The 18603-nt window shown below is 41.0% G+C and overlaps 1 protein-coding gene across 11 annotated transcripts in view; it reads left to right on the forward strand.

Moving 5' to 3' along the window:
- MAP2K5 (mitogen-activated protein kinase kinase 5) overlaps positions 1–18603 on the forward strand; it is a 130536-nt gene that overhangs the window by 21363 nt on the left and 90570 nt on the right. For all 11 annotated transcript variants that reach the window (XM_033167429.1, XM_033167431.1, XM_033167433.1 and 8 more), the window contains exon 8: positions 5278–5342. In XM_033167429.1, the coding sequence (XP_033023320.1) occupies positions 5278–5342 (65 nt within the window). The remainder of the gene's footprint in view (positions 1–5277; positions 5343–18603) is intronic.

Genomic DNA, 18603 nt, shown 5'->3' on the forward strand with positions numbered 1-18603 from the left:
GTTCCTGGGGTAGAGGAGGAGAAAAAGGTGTCATTAAGGAAGCAGGGGTTTAAATATTCTGTCTGAGAACAGAAGTATTTTTAATATTCTTAATGGAATGTGGAGGACTTTAAATACTTGATGGGGAAAGAAAACGATCCTTGTAGATGACTTTGGGAAGCCCAGGCATGCAAAGAGTTCTCAGGAATTTAGGGATATAAAGACCTGTATAGTTTTCAAACTCTGGGCATTATCCATACCCCTTTAGTGTTATATAATGTTTCAAAAATAAGTGAATGAAGGGCTGTTGTAGTGGATGAATAATTGTATCTTTAATTTACTTAGATGCCTATGGTGACCATCAGCTCTTTTGAAATATAGGGCACCGGAAGTTCTCCCCATCATTTCAGCAGAACAGTCAGATCTAAAGGGGTGGAGGTGTAGACATTCTCTCCCCCCACCCTGCTGCCAATTGAAGCAAATGAGAAAGCCTCCTTGCACAAGGAAACATGGACAGGGCTCTGTACTGAGGGGTGGTTGATGGTGGGAGTCATGGATATCCATTCCAAGTCTAGCCTGTTTGAGTTCTCTTGATGTCAGTGAAATCAGAACATTCTTAACTGGGGGGAGGGGAGAGAATTAATGTCAAGTTCCCTAAGATTGTGTGGTCTTGTTGGTTTTACTGACTGTATTTGATTCAGAGACACGACATGGGAAGTTTATTTGGTTGTAACTTCTAGGGTTGTTGTTTTTTATTTAGTTTTTTAATAATTTGGTGGTTTAAGCTATACTTTAGTATAGCTGTAGTACAGTGGATAATTCTTTATTTCTTTTTCCTTTTTTGCACCTTCTGCTTGAAAGCATTAATAAAGACATTTTTCCCTGATAGCCTCCACTTAGGTTTAATAAGGAATTCATATTAATCATTAAAAGAAAGGGGACACGATTCTTCAAGATAATCAAATATTGACAGGTTAGAAATAGCTTTCTGCCTAGGTTCATTGATATAGGTTATGTGATATAAATATTTATTTCTTTTCTGTCACTCAGAGAAAATGCCGCCAATTGATTCAGCATTGATGTAGTGTCAACAGTTCATAAGAAACATTTGACTGGCTTGTGTTTTCCGATTAGTCTCTGCTCTATAAAGTGGGATTTACTAAATCTCTTCAATTGTCTGCTCATAGAGTGTGACTGCTTTCTGAAGCCATTAGAGCTTCGATTGGTACAGAGGAGGCATAGCTTATAGGGCCGGACTTCTGCTAGAGCTTTACGTATCAAATAAGGATTAATTGAGCATTTTTGCTTCTAATGATTTATAAGAGATGCATGCTGCTTCTCTCCAGGACAGCAGATATAAACAAAGAGTGTTTTGTTTGCTGATCCGTAATTGGATACTCTTTTACTTGCCATTAGTTCTATTAACATTGGCAGCCAATCAAGGTTGTTTCAGAAAAGTTAGTATTTCAGAACCTGCTATGAAGTTGTAGTTATGATTTTATTGAGGCATCCCACTTCGTAATTATTATTGATAAATTACTAGGTATCTATAGGAATGTCTCTCTGAGTTGATCAATTGGATTTTACATCAGTAAAGTAGGGCATCTTTTGGCAACCTGATAGTGTCTAGATGTTTTGGCCTACAACTCCCATCAGCCCCAGGCAGCACCACTATTATCACTCCAACTCCAGCATCATGTGGCCATGCTGGCTGGGGCTGATGGGAGTTGCTGTCGAAAACATCTGGAGTTCATCAGGTTTGCAAATACATACCATGGTGATGTATTTGAGCCTCTACACTTGTAATGAAAAGGCCAAACCAAGATGGCCTGTGTTAGTGCGTTAGGCCTCTTGTTCTCATCAAGGAGTATGTCAGACTAATTTGGAATTGGGGACTCCTTGGGAGAAAAAGCCTTTGATTAAACACGAGAATCATTCTTTGGACAGCCAGAGGAAGTCTGGTTGCTCTGTCAGTCAACCCTCAGGCTTGTGCATGCTGCTATTGAATGCTAGGTCAGTTTTAAATAAGGTCTCCCTCATCCATGACCTGTTGCTGGATGAGGAGGCCAACCTGGTTTGTATTACTGCGATCTGGGTGGGTGAGCAGGGTGGAGTTGGTATCTTCCTGCTGTGCCCACCTGACTACTCAATGTGGCATCAGAGCAGGCTTGAGGGTCAGGGAGAGGGTGCCACTATAGTCTATAGTAATTTGATCTTTGTCACCAGGCCTCCTTTCGGGTTGAATGGGTTTTCATTTTGTATTTTTATGTTATGATCTACCCAGTGATCTTCTGGTGAGGGGTAGCATGCAAATTTAATGAATGAATGTGATGGGCGCTCAGGAAACATTAGGGACTCTGTTGGTTTACTATATTAAATAATAATAATAATACCTCCCAGGCTGAACTGACAGATGTGGTCTTGGATGTGGCACTGAGGATCTTCAGGTTGTTGGTTCTGGGGGAATTCAGTATTCATAATAAGGCTTCTAAGTCTGGGGCTGCTCATAACTTAATAGCTTTGCATGACAGCAGTTGGGCTGTCCCAACATGTCATCACATGTGGCCAGCCACACTCTGGCAGGAAGAGGGTCATCTGAGAGGTGGATTATAGCATTACAGTGGTACCTCGGGTTACAGATGCTTCAGGTTACAGACTCTGCTAACCCAGAAATAGTACCTCGGGTTAAGAACTTTGCTTCAGGATGAGAACAGAAATTGTGCGGTGGCGGCGCAGCAGGAGGCCCCATTAGCTAAAGTGGTACTTCAGGTTTAGAACAGCTTTGGGTTAAGAACGGACCTCCAGAACGAATTAAGTTCTTAACCCGAGGTACCACTGTAGCTGCTTGTTGTGGTCAGATCACCTCCTGTTGAGTTTTAAACTTTCAGTTGCTTTCCTCCTCTGCATAAGTAGGGAACCTATTATAATGGTCTGCCCTTGGAGACTGATGGATCCAGTTGGTTTTCAGATGACTTTGGGGGATATTTTTTGGCAGGCAGCCCTGTCAAAACCCTGGCTCACCTGTGGAATACAACCAACTCAAGCCACAGAACTGGGTCGTCATTAAGGGTCACAGTAAACAGGTGTGTAGCTCAGAGTTGCTTTAATGGACCTCCTAATGGGTTGTGGCCCATCTTGGGGTGGGGTAGGGGAATGCAATTTAGATTTATTTTACTCTGGCTTCAAAATGCATCTGGCCATCCTTGGGCCCAGTTTACACTTTGAAGAATATGCACACTCTAGGTTGGTAGTTCTCAAAGGTTCTGACACACCATACTGGTATAGCATGGTGTAGTGGTGTTAAGATTCAAGGACAATAAGTATTATATTTTGGGAATGATTCATGTTTTTATGTAGCTGCATTATTTTATACTTTCTGCATGTCTCATGATCCTGTTATATAGTAGTTGTGTTCTATGTTATAAATCAAGCACTGCTAGGAGTTGTTTTTGTTTTCCAATGTATTTCTTATTAAATAAAAAATTGGTGTGGCGCTAGCAGATTTTTATTCTGAAAGTGTGGCCCAGAGAAGGAAGTTTGAGAACCACTGCTCAAGGTAGCAGTCATGGGAAACAATAAACTCTTTTTTAAAATAGGTGACTTGGCCAAACACAGGTTAAATGAATTGGAGTGAAGAAACACTCCTGCAAAACTCCCAGTACAGTTGTGCTTGTGAAACCTTTACTGGTCCTTCCTGAATCAAAGCTTGTATAATTAAGCAACAAAACTGCTACTCCCCAAAGGACATTTGCAGCGATGCAAATCTGAAGTGTTTCTTTTCCGATGTCTCTGTACAAAGGTAGATTAAAGTAACTGACCTACATCAGAATTCATCGGGGGAACTTTTACAGTGTAAGTCCATTGAAATGATTGGCAATTGCTGTTCAGGAGAAGTTTGTGTAGATAGTACCGCTCATTTGTATTTACTTGGATCATAGTGTGCCCATTTCTCCGGGGCAAGAAATCCTTCAGAGACACTTAAGTTCATGAGCCTAGGTAGTATTTTCTTTTAGGTTTTTCTTAGTCATACCTTTTATGAGGAAACACAGCATTTCAGGAAAGGTAGAATTTCTCAAAATGTTCTTCCCTTCTTGGTCTGCTTTTGTTGAAAGGGGAAAAACCATTCAGGAAAAAATCCCATAGCATAAACCTTAATTTTGATTCATGGTTGGCCATTGGGTATTAATTAATTTCAATATATTAAGTTTGCTGCAACAAACTAAACAGGCAATTTATATGAAGTCTACTTTTGTGCCGTTGTGCTTCTGATGATCACCTGCACATTTATAGAAATAAAAAATACTTTCTTGGAATAGATTATCATTGAATTGTAGTGCAGCAGAGAACATTTTAAGCTTGGCTTTTGTTGCCTTCCAGAAGATTAGTTTTGAACATTTTATCTTAGCATGCAATTTGCTTCTAAAATCTACTTTCTGCAGCTGAAAGCATACTGAAATATTTTGCCCAACAAAACCTGTGTGTCAGGATTATATCTCTTATGATAAGGGTCTACTTGTTATAGTACATCTGTGAAACTACCTTTATTTTCACTGGTGCTCGTGCATTTCTAGTAATTTGCAGAACTGTCTTCTGGACACAATACCAGGTGCTGGATTGGTACATGTGGATGCAGTGGGGTTGATCTCTTAACATCTGCTTAGTGAAAACATCTGCTTAGTGAAAAATATTATCAGGATAGGAGGGAGGAGTTTGTTGTTGGGAAGGAATGCCTGGATCTGCAGCTGACTCTCAGTCTCTTAACTGGTTTGTGTTCTACAAATTTTGGAAACTACTTATTTTGTGATCTCAGGTTGACCAAGATGCCAGCCTTGGAACAAGTTCAAACATCTTTTTTTGATGGCTCTTCTCCAGTTCTAGAACTAAATTGTAGGTGGACTGCAGTGACAGGTTCCTGGCCACATTTAATGTCAGTGCCGGCTGTGGGCCTCTCAAGCCCCCTCCCAACCTAGGCCTTGGTTTGCAGTCAAGACCTCTTTTCTCCTCTCCATATCTGTGATCTGCTCCTCTTGAGCTATGTTATCATTCCATTTTGACACCTTTTATCAAACTTTAATGAAATGACCCAGGCAAACAAATTGTCATTAAACTTTCCATCACTTTGTCCCTTGGTATTGTCTTTTATAAATTGGACAGCAAATGTTGTATTGATCTCCTCGTTCTTGCAGCTGAACTTGAAATGACCCAGACGGCTGGTTGTTTATGGCCTAGAGTTGCTTTTCCTTGACACTTCCATCCACGGCATGACATCTCTTTTGTTTTTCTTTCTTTCTCGTGGAGATGAATGAACAAGACATACGGTATCGAGACATCCTCGGTCATGGCAATGGAGGAACCGTCTACAAGTGAGTTTTGCCCTTCCCCTTTTTCTTCTTTTTGCTCTCAAATTTTGAGAAAGGCGGCAGTGATTCCCCCCCCCCTTCTCTAGGAATGTGTCATGAGGTATCTGGCCTTTATTCTTCCTCTGTGAAGCGCTGATTGTATTTAATGTTTCTAGGAGTTGCCATAACTACCTTAGATCTTGAAAAATGGCCCCTGTTTTTATGTATCTTGTTTGGTATTGTCTGAATCCCAGGCGGATGTGGAAAGTAGCTACTGTACTCTGAAAATGCTATTTCTGGAGTGTTGTCACTCTTACTTCTACTGAGTAAATAAACTGAGGTGGAAGATCAGAACACCCCATGTGCAAGTGGCCTGGCATACCCATAACACTAAGCCATGGTTTGTTTAGCCTAACTATAATTTATTTGCGTGTGTGAACCAAGCCCAGCTGACTAACGATTGTTTGATTTCTACCAAAAGAAACCACAACGTGAAGCTATGGTTTACTGTTGGATTACAAACCATGGTTTGTTTTAACAATGGTTTGGGGTTATGTTTGAAACCAACATCCTTCCTTGGACATGGCTTATTTGACCACCCCATCTTAGATGCTTGCTAAGCTGCAAAAGCATGATGTAAGAGCAGCTGGAAAACAAATCAAGCTTTGGAGAAACTGGCCATGACTTGTTTGCTCGTCTGTGAAACAAGTCATATTTCGAACAAACCAAGGATTAGTATTGTGAACACAGCCAGTTTATTATTTTTAGTGTTTCATATATCGTTAGACAGTAGGGTTACAACAAGCAAAATGAAAAAGTTATTTGTACAATGCAGAATCAAGCTAATGGAACTTCTTGCTAACACAAGCATAAATGGCTTTAGAACTGGATTAGATAAATACATGGAGGATAGTTCAGTCGGCAGCTAGTAACCATTTGTTAAATAACCAACTTCTGGAACTCTTATTGTGAAGGCCAGCCCACTAGCAAGGATTATGTATATACAAAAGCTGTATTTCTGGTTACTATCCAGCCTCCATTTGGTGCATCCCAATGGTGTTGGGGGATATATATTGTCATGATGTTCTGCTTCCAACCCCCCAAGTGTCGTCTTGGTCACTGTTGGTAGATGAGATGCTGAGCTCAATGAATTGTTTGACCAACCCACCTTTAGTTTCTTAACCACTGCCTAGCTTGACATTGGAGATACTTGTACCTCATCAAATGTATGCTTTTTTGCCCATTAGGGTGGATTTGTGTGATTTTCTTTAACCACTGTGGTGATTACAGTTGCCTTTTGAGAAATTAGCCACCTTTTTCAACATGTGCATATGGTACCCATAGTTGCCAGAAAAGTTTGCTAATGGTGGAGTTGCCACCTCTTGAATTTGATGATCAGTGAATCATCTGATCAACATAAGATGCAGCTGCCTCTCCTGTTATTATCTGCATGCATAAGAGCATGGGTAGGCAAACTAAGGCTCGGGGGGCCAGATCAATTGCCTTCTAAATAGGCCACGGACGGTCCGGGAATCAGCATGTTTTAACATGAGTAGAATGTGCCCTTTTATTTAAAATGCATCCATGGGTTATTTGTGGGGCCTGCCTGGTGTTTTTACATGAGTAGAATGTGCACTTTTATTTCAAATGCATCTCTGGGTTATTTGTGGGGCAAAGGAATTCATTCATTTTTTTTTGCAAAATATAGTCCAGAGGGACAGTGGACCGGCCCCCTGCTGAAAAAGTTTGCTGACCCCTGCATTTGGTATACCTGGTGTAGCTACACAGTTTGGGGGGTAGTTTAATCCTTTTGATGAGCTGTCCAGTTCTAATTGAGTAACAGCTCCAGGGCACCTCTCCGATAAGAGGCTAAGCATTTGGATTTCCCACTGTCCCAAAATTCAACCCTTTTGCCTTAAACTATTTGGTCTGATTGAAAATCTAGCCCTTCTAGATAGGTTTACCCCCCTTGAGCTTTGCTTACCGTGGCACATCTTAAAATAAGCCCCTGGGTGAGGGTGATAGGCAAGAGAGGCCTATCAATCACCCTCTGCTCAAATATGGGTAGTCCCATCTGTACTGGCATTCTCTTGAAGACACACCTGTTTTCACAGGCAATCCCTTGATCTGAGTGTCCTGTTCTAATGGCTCTGTTGTTTAACTGGGATTTTCTGTGTATTTTAATCATTGTTTTTAATGTTTATGTCACTTCTTTTATACTATTGAAAATTGCTTATAAGCCTATATTGGCATTAAGTGGTATATAAACTTTTAAATATTAATAATAATAACAGCAGGTAGAAGCTGACAGATGTGCAGTGGACAAAGCTTCTTTCAGAACTGGGAGGTTATTCTGTGGTTGCTCATACAACCTGAAAGTGAGAGATGCATTCACCTCATCACCCCAGTTGCACCTGTTCAGCACCAGCTAGCTTTGAAATTTAATGCATGTTTTATGTTTACAGCTCCCTTGATACTCTCTCCCACTTTTATGTGTGTTTGTCGCCCCTCTTTTTAAAAAATCCCCTAAAAGAAACCTTGTGCAGTGAACTCCCTTAGCCAGTTGCCTGCAGAAGCTGCCTACGGAAACCCTTATTAATTTTAAGGATTACAATAGCAAGGGGGTGCTTTATTTGACAAGAAAGTCTTTATCTCCTACATAGTGCAAATGTTTTAGTCCCATAATGCAAGCATTCACACTTAATAGTCTGCAGTAGTGTATGAAAAATACCCCACAAGGAATTAAAATAAAACTTCATAAGGAGAGCCTTGAGGGAATGATAAAGATTTCTTCCAGGAAGAACTGTTTTCCATATACAAAACACATGTTTTTGTTTTCTTAGAAGACAATATAAGGTTGTTTTGTTTTGTTTTTTAAAGAGAATTTTAAAACCACAACATGCTTTTAAATGGATTTCTGTTTACTATGCTGTCATGGAAAAATATTACATTGTTAACCTGGTTTAATTCCAGCAGCCTATCTGCAACCTCTGTCTCTGTGAATTTAAGTTGGAGCTGACATGTTATGTGGCATATGTTATACTGCCACCCAAGTCAGCATTGCTATGTTAAGATCTCTCCCCTTAATACAGCCTTTGCCAAGCTGGTGCCCGCCAGGTGTTTTGGTCTACAGCTCCCATCAGTCAGCAGAGCCATATGATGCTTGGGCTTATGTGCTGTGGCAGCTGGGGCTGATGGGAATTGTAGTCCAGAACATATGGAGGGCACAAGGTTGGCAAACTGTTACAGCACTTAAAACCAGCAACCTCTGTCCCATACCTTTGACTGATGTGGTTAGTGATGTTATGGGGAAGCAGGAGAATGCTGTTTTCAGAGGCACTTCCTGTCCTATGTAACATGTGGATCAGCCTTTATATAAAGAACAGCTTTCTTGGCCTATTTAATATGTTCATTGGTGATCATTATCTATAAAGGTTCATGGCACAACATACCATTTGAGACCATGTAAGGTTTATCAGAATGGTCGTTAGCTGTGGATGTTTATTTTGAAATATTTCCTGGGATTGAATGGAAGACTCAATAGGGGGTCAATTATATCCTGTGTTTGATTGTATTGCCTTTATTTTATTGGATTTCTTAGCTGCTTTTTATCGGGTCCCTGGGCAGATTACAGTAATTTTAAAATATAATATAACAAATAAGGTTGAGACAATTTTTGAATCAGAAGATTAGGGTGGGTGGGTTGTGTGTGTGTGTGTGTGCGCGCACACACACACACACACACACACTCCCCACACACACTAGGGTGTTTGTGTCAAAGGCCAGGTTAAAGAAGTACATCTTCAACATATGGCAATATGTTCTACAGCAAACCTTTTTGGAACTAAAGTATCTGCCTGATAAAGTTAAACAACAGATCAGCAGAGCCAGACTGATACCCAGAGAGAACTTGCTGCAAGACAGACCCAAAAAAGAAAATAACAGAACACCACTAGTAATCACATAAAGCTCCCAAGTCAAAACAGTTCAACGCATCATCACAGATCTACAACAACCTCTCCTAGACAATGACAGTTCTCTTTCTCAAGCTCTGGGAGGAAGACCTTTCATTGCCTACAGACAGCCATCCAATCTTAAACAACTCCTCACCCACAATAATACAACAACAGGACTTAACATGGACACTGGTACCAGAGCCTGCAATAAACCCAGATGCCAACTTTGCTGCCACATACACCCGGACAACACCATTACTGGCCCCAACAACATCAAACATACCATCTCAGGACTATTTACCTCTAATTGCTCATCTTCTAACATTGTGTATATGCCATCAAATGCCAACAGTGCCCTTCAGCTCTCTATATTGGACAAACAGGCCAAACCCTACGCCAAAGGATAAATGGACATAAATCTGATATCAGGAATTACAAGACAGAGAAACCAGTAGGAGAACACTTGAGTCTCCCAGGACATTCTATACAAGATCTCAAAGTAGCTGTCTTACTACGAAGCAATTTCAGAAATAGACTGGAAAGAGAAGTTGCTGAATTGCAACTAATTACCAAACTTAAGGGACCCAGGTGGCGCTGTGGGTTAAACCACAGAGTCTAGGGCTTGCCGATCAGAAGGTCGGTGGTTCGAATCCCTGCAACGGGGTGAGCTCCTGTTGTTCGGTCCTAGCTCCTGCCCACCTAGCAGTTCGAAAGCACATCAAAGTGCAAGTAGATAAATAGGGACCGCTCCAGCGGGAAGGTAAACGGTGTTTCCGTGCGCTGCTCTGGTTAGCCAGAAGCGGCTTTGTCATGCTGGCCACATGACCCGGAAGCTGTCTGCGGACAAACGCCGGCTCCCTCGGCCTATAGAGCGAGATGAGCGCCGCAACCCCAGAGTCGGACACGACTGGACCTGATGGTCAGGGGTCCCTTTACTTTTACTTTTTACCAAACTTAAAACCACGGAGAGACCTGGTCTGAACAAAGACATTGGATTCTTATCTTATTATACATAACAAAGCTATCTTTAGTCATCTCACCCCTTGCTTTTTCCTGTAAGACCAATTGCAGTTGTTACCAGTCATCAATAGGTTTTCCACACCTATCAGCCAATCACCCATTCCCACCACCCTTCTGAGTAATACCCCTACCCACTCTCTCACTATATATAAGGGTCTGGTGACTTCTGTTTCAGTGTATCTGAAGAAGTGTGCATGCACACGAAAGCTCATACCAAGAACAAACTTAGTTGGTCTCTAAGGTGCTACTAGAAGGAATTTTTATTTTTTTTTATTTTGCTATGAATATGGCAATAGTTATGCAATGAAGATGCTGGAACAGCTCTGTGGGGAGGGAATTCCACAGCTTAGGGGCTGCCATAGAGAATGCCCTCTTCCAAGCCACCATTACCTGAACTATATAGGCATTGCAGCTATCAAGAGGGCCCCCTCTGTCAAACGTAACATCCAAGATCTGTAGAGAAGGAGGTACTCTCTCAGATATTTAGAGTCTAAGTCATTTAGAGTTTTAAACACTAATGTGAGCACCTTGAATTGTGTTACAGCAGAAGCCAAACTGAAATTACCCCATTTGAAAGCTTACAGGTGGTTGAATTCTCTCTGGCTATAGGTAGCAGCCACACATATTGCCTTGGAGGCAATTGATGATCATTTCGTCAAATAAAATGAATTACAAATGCTTCTGCTGCTACATTTTATATTTTCTGGCTTCCAGCTTTCCACACTCTCTGCATGTTTCTGAAATGTGTGCACCTCATATTGATTTGTAACTGAAGAACAAAAGCATGTGTGTGTGTGTGTCTTCCTAAAACCCTTCACTGAGTCATAGCCATTATGGCAATGAAATATTACTCGCATTTCACAAACAAGAAGGAACGTTTCAGGTCGCTGAGCAGAAGCGTTCAGTTTCTGTTTCCAGGTGAACTAACTATTATTGAAATAGTTTATGGAGATTGAGATATTGATCACTTTCATGCTAACCGTGGCTTAAGGGAAGAGTGAGAGAAGGGAGGGGGGGGTTGTGTTCTTTAGAAGACACCATTCCACTGGAGTGTGTATATATGTGCCTATGTGTTTGGGGTTTTTACTGCCTCTGTGGGTTTATTGCTTGAAGAGAAGGGTATCTTTGCTTTATTTTTATGACAATATAATTATACTTTAGAAATGCACTTGATTACTCTGTGCAGCAAAATTGTTCCAGTGCATTGCCTAGGCCAATACTGCTATACAAACAACTTTTCAGTCAATTGAGTTGGGTTTTAAAAAAAAATCAATACTTTTATAGCAATATTTCTAGGGAGAACTTGCTGAATCCAATTTTTTGTCCGTTTGTTTGTTTGTTTGTTTGTTTAAAGAAAAGGTGGTTTATAGCTCTTAGCTTTCTGTTATGTTTATTTCCACCCATTTTAATAACTTAGTAATGGTGAGCACTTTGAGCTTGGCACCTGGAATTTAAGCACCCCTGGATTTTGATGCTGTTCTGGTAGCTCAGTACAATACTGCTCAGGCTATGAAGTGTGTTTCAGCATATGGCCAGTTTGTCTGAATGTTCCTTGAGTGTCCCATTCAAGCAGTGAAGCAGCTACCACTCAACACCTTCTAGCTTGCCCTGCACCTCATAGCAGCGCTTGACACTAGGCCAGTGTCCTCCATCCATACCCCAGCCATTTTATTTAATAGAATTTACCAGTTTGTTTGTTTGTTTGCCACCCATCTGACTGGGTTACCCCAGCCACTCTGGGCAGCTTCCATTAAAGTAAAACACAGCAAGTAATGAGTTTCTCCTTCCCTGCTCACAACAGCTAGTGACACCCCCAAACCTATTAAATCCTTATGCATTGTGAACTGGATCTGATTTAAGTTCAGTTGTTTCCAGTATTCAATCTAGCATAGTTATATGCTGTGGACTTATTAACTCTGTCTAATTTAAACTAAATAAAAAAAATTCTTTCCAGTAGCACCTTAGAGACCAACTAAGTTTGTTCTTGGTATGAGCTTTCGTGTGCATGCACACTTCTTCAGATACACTGAAACGGTCTTCTGTTTCAGTGTATCTGAAGAAGTGTGCATGCACACAAAAGCTCATACCAAGAACAAACTTAGTTGGTCTCTAAGGTGCTACTGGAAAGAATTTTTTTTATTTTGTTTTGACTATGGCAGACCAACATGGCTACCCATCTGTAATTTAAACTAGATATTTTTGTGTGTGTTATCCCACAAATATTTGCCAAAAAGCTAGTATGATAGAGTATATAGGCTGTTGTGTATATATTGGAAAATATTTGTATACTCTAGCATCTAGGGTATTTACCTAAATTGCTTTTCTGAAAAATAATTCACTGGAAAGGCCAAGTGACACTGAAAGTGGGTTTGCCTCCTGCCACATTTTTAAACTCAATTGCTGGTTTACAGAGCTCTGAGAAATCACTTTTTCTTTTTCTTTTTTGCAAAATTGCTTCCTCATTTCCAGTGAAATATGTTAACAATGTGATTTATAATACAGCACACACTTTCTAACATTTGTGGCTGAGCAGAAACAGCACTGAATTATTTAGAACAAAAACACCTTATTAGTATCATATAAAACTGTGTCACTGGTAAATAACACATAATATTTCTCACTTGAATTGCATCATCTAAACATTTGCAAGATCTTCCACATGTTTATCCATGTCTGCTCATTCTGGCTTTAAGAGCTTGGTTTAGATTTATGAAGAGCCTAGTAGATCAGACCAAAGTTCCACCTAGTCCAGCTTTCCTTTTCCAGAATCAGCCAACCAGATGTCTCTGGGAGCCTCATAAGTAGGGCAGGAAGGGGCATGGGCATAGCCAAGTAAAACAATAGAAATACTTAACTGGGAAGGGGTCAGTCCTCCCCAGTCATATGCCTCCCTTGTAGATATACTGCAAGGGTGGGGAACATTTTCAGCCTGAGGGCCACACTTCCTTCTAGGACCACATGCCAGTGGCTAGAGGCAAAAGTAGGTGAAACAATGAATGTAAATTTTCTTTCTGGCAGAAGCACTCAATGAAGACACATAGCAGAATTGTTAAGGGGTGTGGCCTGGGAGAGGTGGTGTAGCTAGGGAGAATACTGAGGACTAGGTAGAGAGGCTTGAGGGGCCACATTTGGTCCCAGGGTCTGGGGTTCTCCACCCCTGGTATACTGCCTCTGAACACGGAGATCCCATTTAGCTAATCATGACCAGGAATAACCTCTTCACAAGCCTATGCTTGGTACAGGGAAGGAAAAGTCCTCTTGGACTTTCCCTTGCTGAAGATGCTAAAAATGCTTCCTAAGAGCAGAAAGAAGGGCCCTTTTCTGTGTCCCACTTAGAGTGGAAGCACATTTGAGTGGGATGAGAGAGAAAGCAGAGGGACATCTTAGTGGCTGCACCAAGACTATGGAACACTTGCCCCCATGAATATCACTTGGCCAACTTTCTTGCAGTTTTTCATCAGTCATTAAAGACTGGCAGACTTTCATTGTATGTAGCAGATAATGTGTTTATGTTTGGTTTTAACTGCTGCTCCTCTCTCCTTGGTTGACTGTTTTTTATGCTGTTAATTAAATTGTCATTTTAAACATTGATTTTGTACCAGAAGTGTGAGATACAAATATTATTAGAGATTTTTATGTATATAACCAGCACAAGATTGATGCTGCCCACAAGTTAGGTGAGTTGGAAAAGTGGATTAGGCAGATTGGTCTCGGTCTATCAATAACTATCTAAATAGATAGCCATGCTATCTAAATAGAGACTCCATGTTCAAGGGCAGTATAGCTGTCAGATCACAGGGAAAGGCCATTGCCTTCATACTCAGCTTGTGAGCTGCCCAGAGGAGCCCAGATAGATCAGAGAAGGTTGAGCTTAGATGCACCTTTCTGGTCTGATAATATTGTGCTGTTTTGTTTTTAAGTGGACTTAAAAAAAATCTAGTGCACAAGTAGTCTGGTTTTGGGGGGGGGGGATCTTTCACACATGGAAACATCAGCCTCTTGTTTTCCACAGGGTTTTGTATCCTCTTCCTCCTTGTCTGTGTTTACCCTCTTGCATTCATCTAACGATTGCTCTAACTATATCTGGGCTACCACCCCACCAAATTCCTGTGGACAATCGTTACAGGTTAACCAACACTGACCGGTGATTGCAGTTCACTTGTTTCCATTGACCCCAGCCGTTGGCTGCCTGGCTCATAAAATCTGTTATGCACAAAAGTGCATAAAATGAAGATGAAGTGCCTCCTCCCAGCCTTGACAAAAACCGTTCCTTCTGCTGAACTGGCGCTGCAATGAAAGTAAATAAATGAATGGACAGCAATCACAGCCTAGTTGATGAAACTGTTCAATTAAAGCACAGACATTTACATGGTGTAATTTCCCTAAATTGCCAATGAGCCCCTTTAGACACAACCAGTGTTCAAATTGATTTCAGCATTGATTTTGGCTGAAGCTGATAAATTTCTGCTTGTTAGTTAAAGTAATTTTGCAGAAGACTTTGTACTGCAGTATTGAAGTGTTCATTTAGCTGATGGTTAAAAGAGGAGTTATTTACCGAGGGCTGCACTGTTGTTCTGAGATGGAGCAATTCCCCAATCATCTTTTACTTTTACTTTTAATTTTTAAAGCTTCAGTATCCCAATCAATAGGTGACTGAAACTGATTAAAACTTATCCAACCAGCTGCCTATGGCAGTTTAATTAGAAACTGGTTGATTCTTAAATTAAACTTGTTTTGGTTTTTTTACACTGTACTCATCCTCCTGAATTTTCAGCAAAAAGTTAAGTTCTTGATTAAAAATAAGTCAGGTATTTTTTGTAAGGAACAACAGAAGCCTGTTTATTAGGAGATGGGATCTAACATGGTTAGCTCAGTGAGGGTTATTGCAAGCTTGTTCAAGCTGTACAGAGCATGGATTGGCATGTTGGTTGTCTTTCTGTATAAAAGCAAACAGGAGTATAGTTAGTTACTTTTTCTTCTTCAGCAGGCCCCTTTTCTGGGAGTCCACCTAGCTGTCAGTCACATACAACCCCTCTTCAGAAACTACTGCTCTGGTTGCCACGGCAGTTCAAGGTGTTCACATTAAGTCCTAAATGATTTAGTCTCCAGATACTACTGCCTCATTCCCTACAGACCCTCTTGGGTATTTAGATAGGCAGTAGAGGCCCCTCTTGGTAGTTCTACCACCCTTGGAAGTTTATAGCTGTGGAATTCCCTCCCCACAGAGGTCTGTCTGGCACCTTCATTGTATAGTTTTAGCTAAAGGCTCAACCTCTTTACCCTGGCCTTTAACAGCTGAGTCATATATTTTTTAGGACCCACCCCCTTCTTCTGATGTAAATTATTTTAACTGATTTTAATATAGTATTTTATCATTTTAAGCTGTTCTGGGGCCTTTCAGAAAAGGACTGGTAATAAATCCTTTTTTAAAGTGGCTAAACAAATTTATAAAGCACAGGGGAGCATTCAGGAATGTGATTCCTTTATCTGCAGCCTAAAATGGTACAGTCCATTCTGTCACTGCAGGATTCTTTTTTTCCTCCTCCAAAAATTGTGAAGCAGGTCTTGAGTCATTGGAAGAGTTTTAGAGGCACACAGTTTGTGGGCCAGGGCATGCCTTCAAGTTAATAATGAATCATTTTGTGGTCATTATTCAAGCATCTGCGGTGGGATTTCAGACAGAAGGAAGGGCTGGCATAGATTGTTGCTCTGAATGAGCTGAGTCCCAATAAGAGCTGCTCTTTACTAGCGCTGCTCACTTCTGAATATCCTCTTTTTAACAACCAGCAAGTCAGGCTAATGGGCTTGCCTATTACAGAAGGCAACAACTGTCAAAGTGCTAATTTCCTGGAAGCCATCTGAATCTTTTCCTTTTTAGACGGCTGTTTCAGTATGTGAAAATATCATCATTAAAACTCCCAAACTCTGGCCATTAGCACAGAGCAGAGTGCTAAATCTAGAGCGTGCAAACAAAAAGGCCTGGAACCAAATTTGTACGTGATTTTGCTACATGTTGTCTGCAGCCAGTGAGCACCATATCCTTGCACAGTGTGTAATGTTTAGAGAAACTGAGCTTCTCATGCATGAGGATGTGATCGGCTGGTTTTCCCCTGTTGCTTATTTTGTTTCTGGTGGGGTGGTGCTTCATCTTGTTTTCTGATCCAGGAGTTTTTGAACACTGAGGATTATCGTTGAGTAATGTATTATGGAGCCAAATCAACAGCTGCCTTGCAGTAGGGTTGCATCCAAAATAAGAGGATGGAGATTATGAATAGAGACATCTTCCCCTCCAGCAGGCTTTCTGAACATTGTGTAGTTAGTTATTTCCTCTTCTTGGGCAGCTCATATCAATGTGTCTGCATTTGACTGCTGTTATGCTCCTGTCCTGCTTGAGGGCTTCTCAAAGGCATCTGGTTGGCCACAGGATGGTGGAATAGATAGGCCTTTGGTCTCATGCTTGTCCAACAGGCACCTGTCACTTACATGACTGTGCTGAGAACTTGCAAGATTCTGGAGAAAGCAGTTTCAGGTTCCTTGGTTTTTCCTGTCTTGACTTCTTGGGATCATTGTTCTGGTCCCACCGTGCATGCTTGTGCACGCACACACACACACACACACACACTAGTGAGCTCATCACCCTTCCTTCAGGAGGGGGGGAAATAAGCAACTAGGAAAATTTGAATGGTTTGGCTCTCAAGTGGTATGTGTGTGCACACACGCCTGCCTCTGATAACACAGTCTGTCTTTCTGTGCCCAAAATAGCTCTCTTGCCAGGTCTGGGCACATTGCCTTCTCAGAGCTCCCTGCAGGGAAGCATTTGAATTTTCCAAGTGGTAGAAACTTAGAGTTATGCAAAATGGACTTGGCCCACACCAAGTCCCTTCAGGCTTCAAACGTCTGGGGATATGGTTAATAGTCAAGGTTAATAAAATATTTGACACAATTGTGCTGGTCATGCTTAAAAGCTGTTTTTTGTACATGGATATAGAAGGCTCAGAGTAATGAACACAAATAGGTAACATTCAGCAAGAGAGCTCTGTATTTTGTTTTTGTTTTCCTGGTGGGGAGGTGTCAAAAAGGCAGCAACTGACACTTCGTCTTTCCTGTAGTCTGTTTAAACAGGGTAGGAATATCGAATGTAGAAGCAGCTTAAAATAACTACTCTAGGCGTTAGAGGCTATTCAGAAGAATGAAAACTGCCAATCTTTACCATGAGTTAATTTTTCTGATTAGGTGAGCAGAAAGAGGGGTTAAAAGTCAGTGAGATGATGAATCAATGCCCTTCTAATTTAGAAATAATACTGTTCTGTTTGGGAGGACGGCTTACTATACCATGCATTATTCTGCAAGATTTTCAGCACCCTGTTAATTGATCCAAATGCTTTAATTGGAAAATCAATCCATAGATTATAACACTGAATTATCTCAAGTGATGTTATATTTAGAGGATATAAATTTTGACCAGGTAATGAAACAAACAAACATATCTGAAGAAGTGTGCATGCACACAAAAGCTCATACCAAGAACAAACTTAGTTGGTCTCTAAGGTGGTACTGGAAAGAATTTTTTTTTTGTTTCAAACAAATCATGTTTTACTTAAGCAAGTCATTTTTAACGATATCCACCTGGATCCAGAATACTTTCCCTTTTTGATCCATCTTCTCCCAGAAAGCAGAACTGCGGGGATTTGAAACTATACAAAGCGGCCCGGCCTCCCCCCATTCTTTTCACCACAAGGAGAAGATTAGAACATGCATTCTTTTGGATGTGTTGCTATTCTTCCTATATTGAAACAAATGGAGGAAGAATTGTTGTGTGTAGGAGCTCCATGTGCCCATATGTGTGGCCCTGAATTGGGTTTGGTATCTGGATCAAGGTAGCAAGCACATAATTTAAACGACCAATGTCAACTAGTTGTTCTGCTTAGTATTCACTTGCGGGGGAATGTTTTTCCAGCAAACTCATTGGGACAGGTAATTACTGCAGCAGCTACAGCCTAATTTGAAGTGTTAGCTGTTAATTAAAACACTGCTGAGGTGTCCGGTTTTCTTTTGGTGTAACCAAAGCTCCCATTCAGACTCCATTAATCACTTTACAGTTAATGTGCTGTAGGAGGTCAAGACAATTGAGATGCCATGGCGGTCAGGAGTAAACAAGTTTCCTTTCTTCCAGGTAGCATGGCACTTGCAGAAGCCAAAGGGATGCTCTGCCCCTGTGGGCACGGTATCTGTTTTGTGATCTCTTTCTCAATGATAATTAAAAGTTAAATTGCTACTGTCAATGCTCTGTAAACCAAACCAGGTACTTG

The sequence above is a fragment of the Lacerta agilis genome, chromosome 13, assembly GCF_009819535.1.
Source record: "Lacerta agilis isolate rLacAgi1 chromosome 13, rLacAgi1.pri, whole genome shotgun sequence".
Lineage (NCBI taxonomy): Eukaryota > Metazoa > Chordata > Lepidosauria > Squamata > Lacertidae > Lacerta > Lacerta agilis.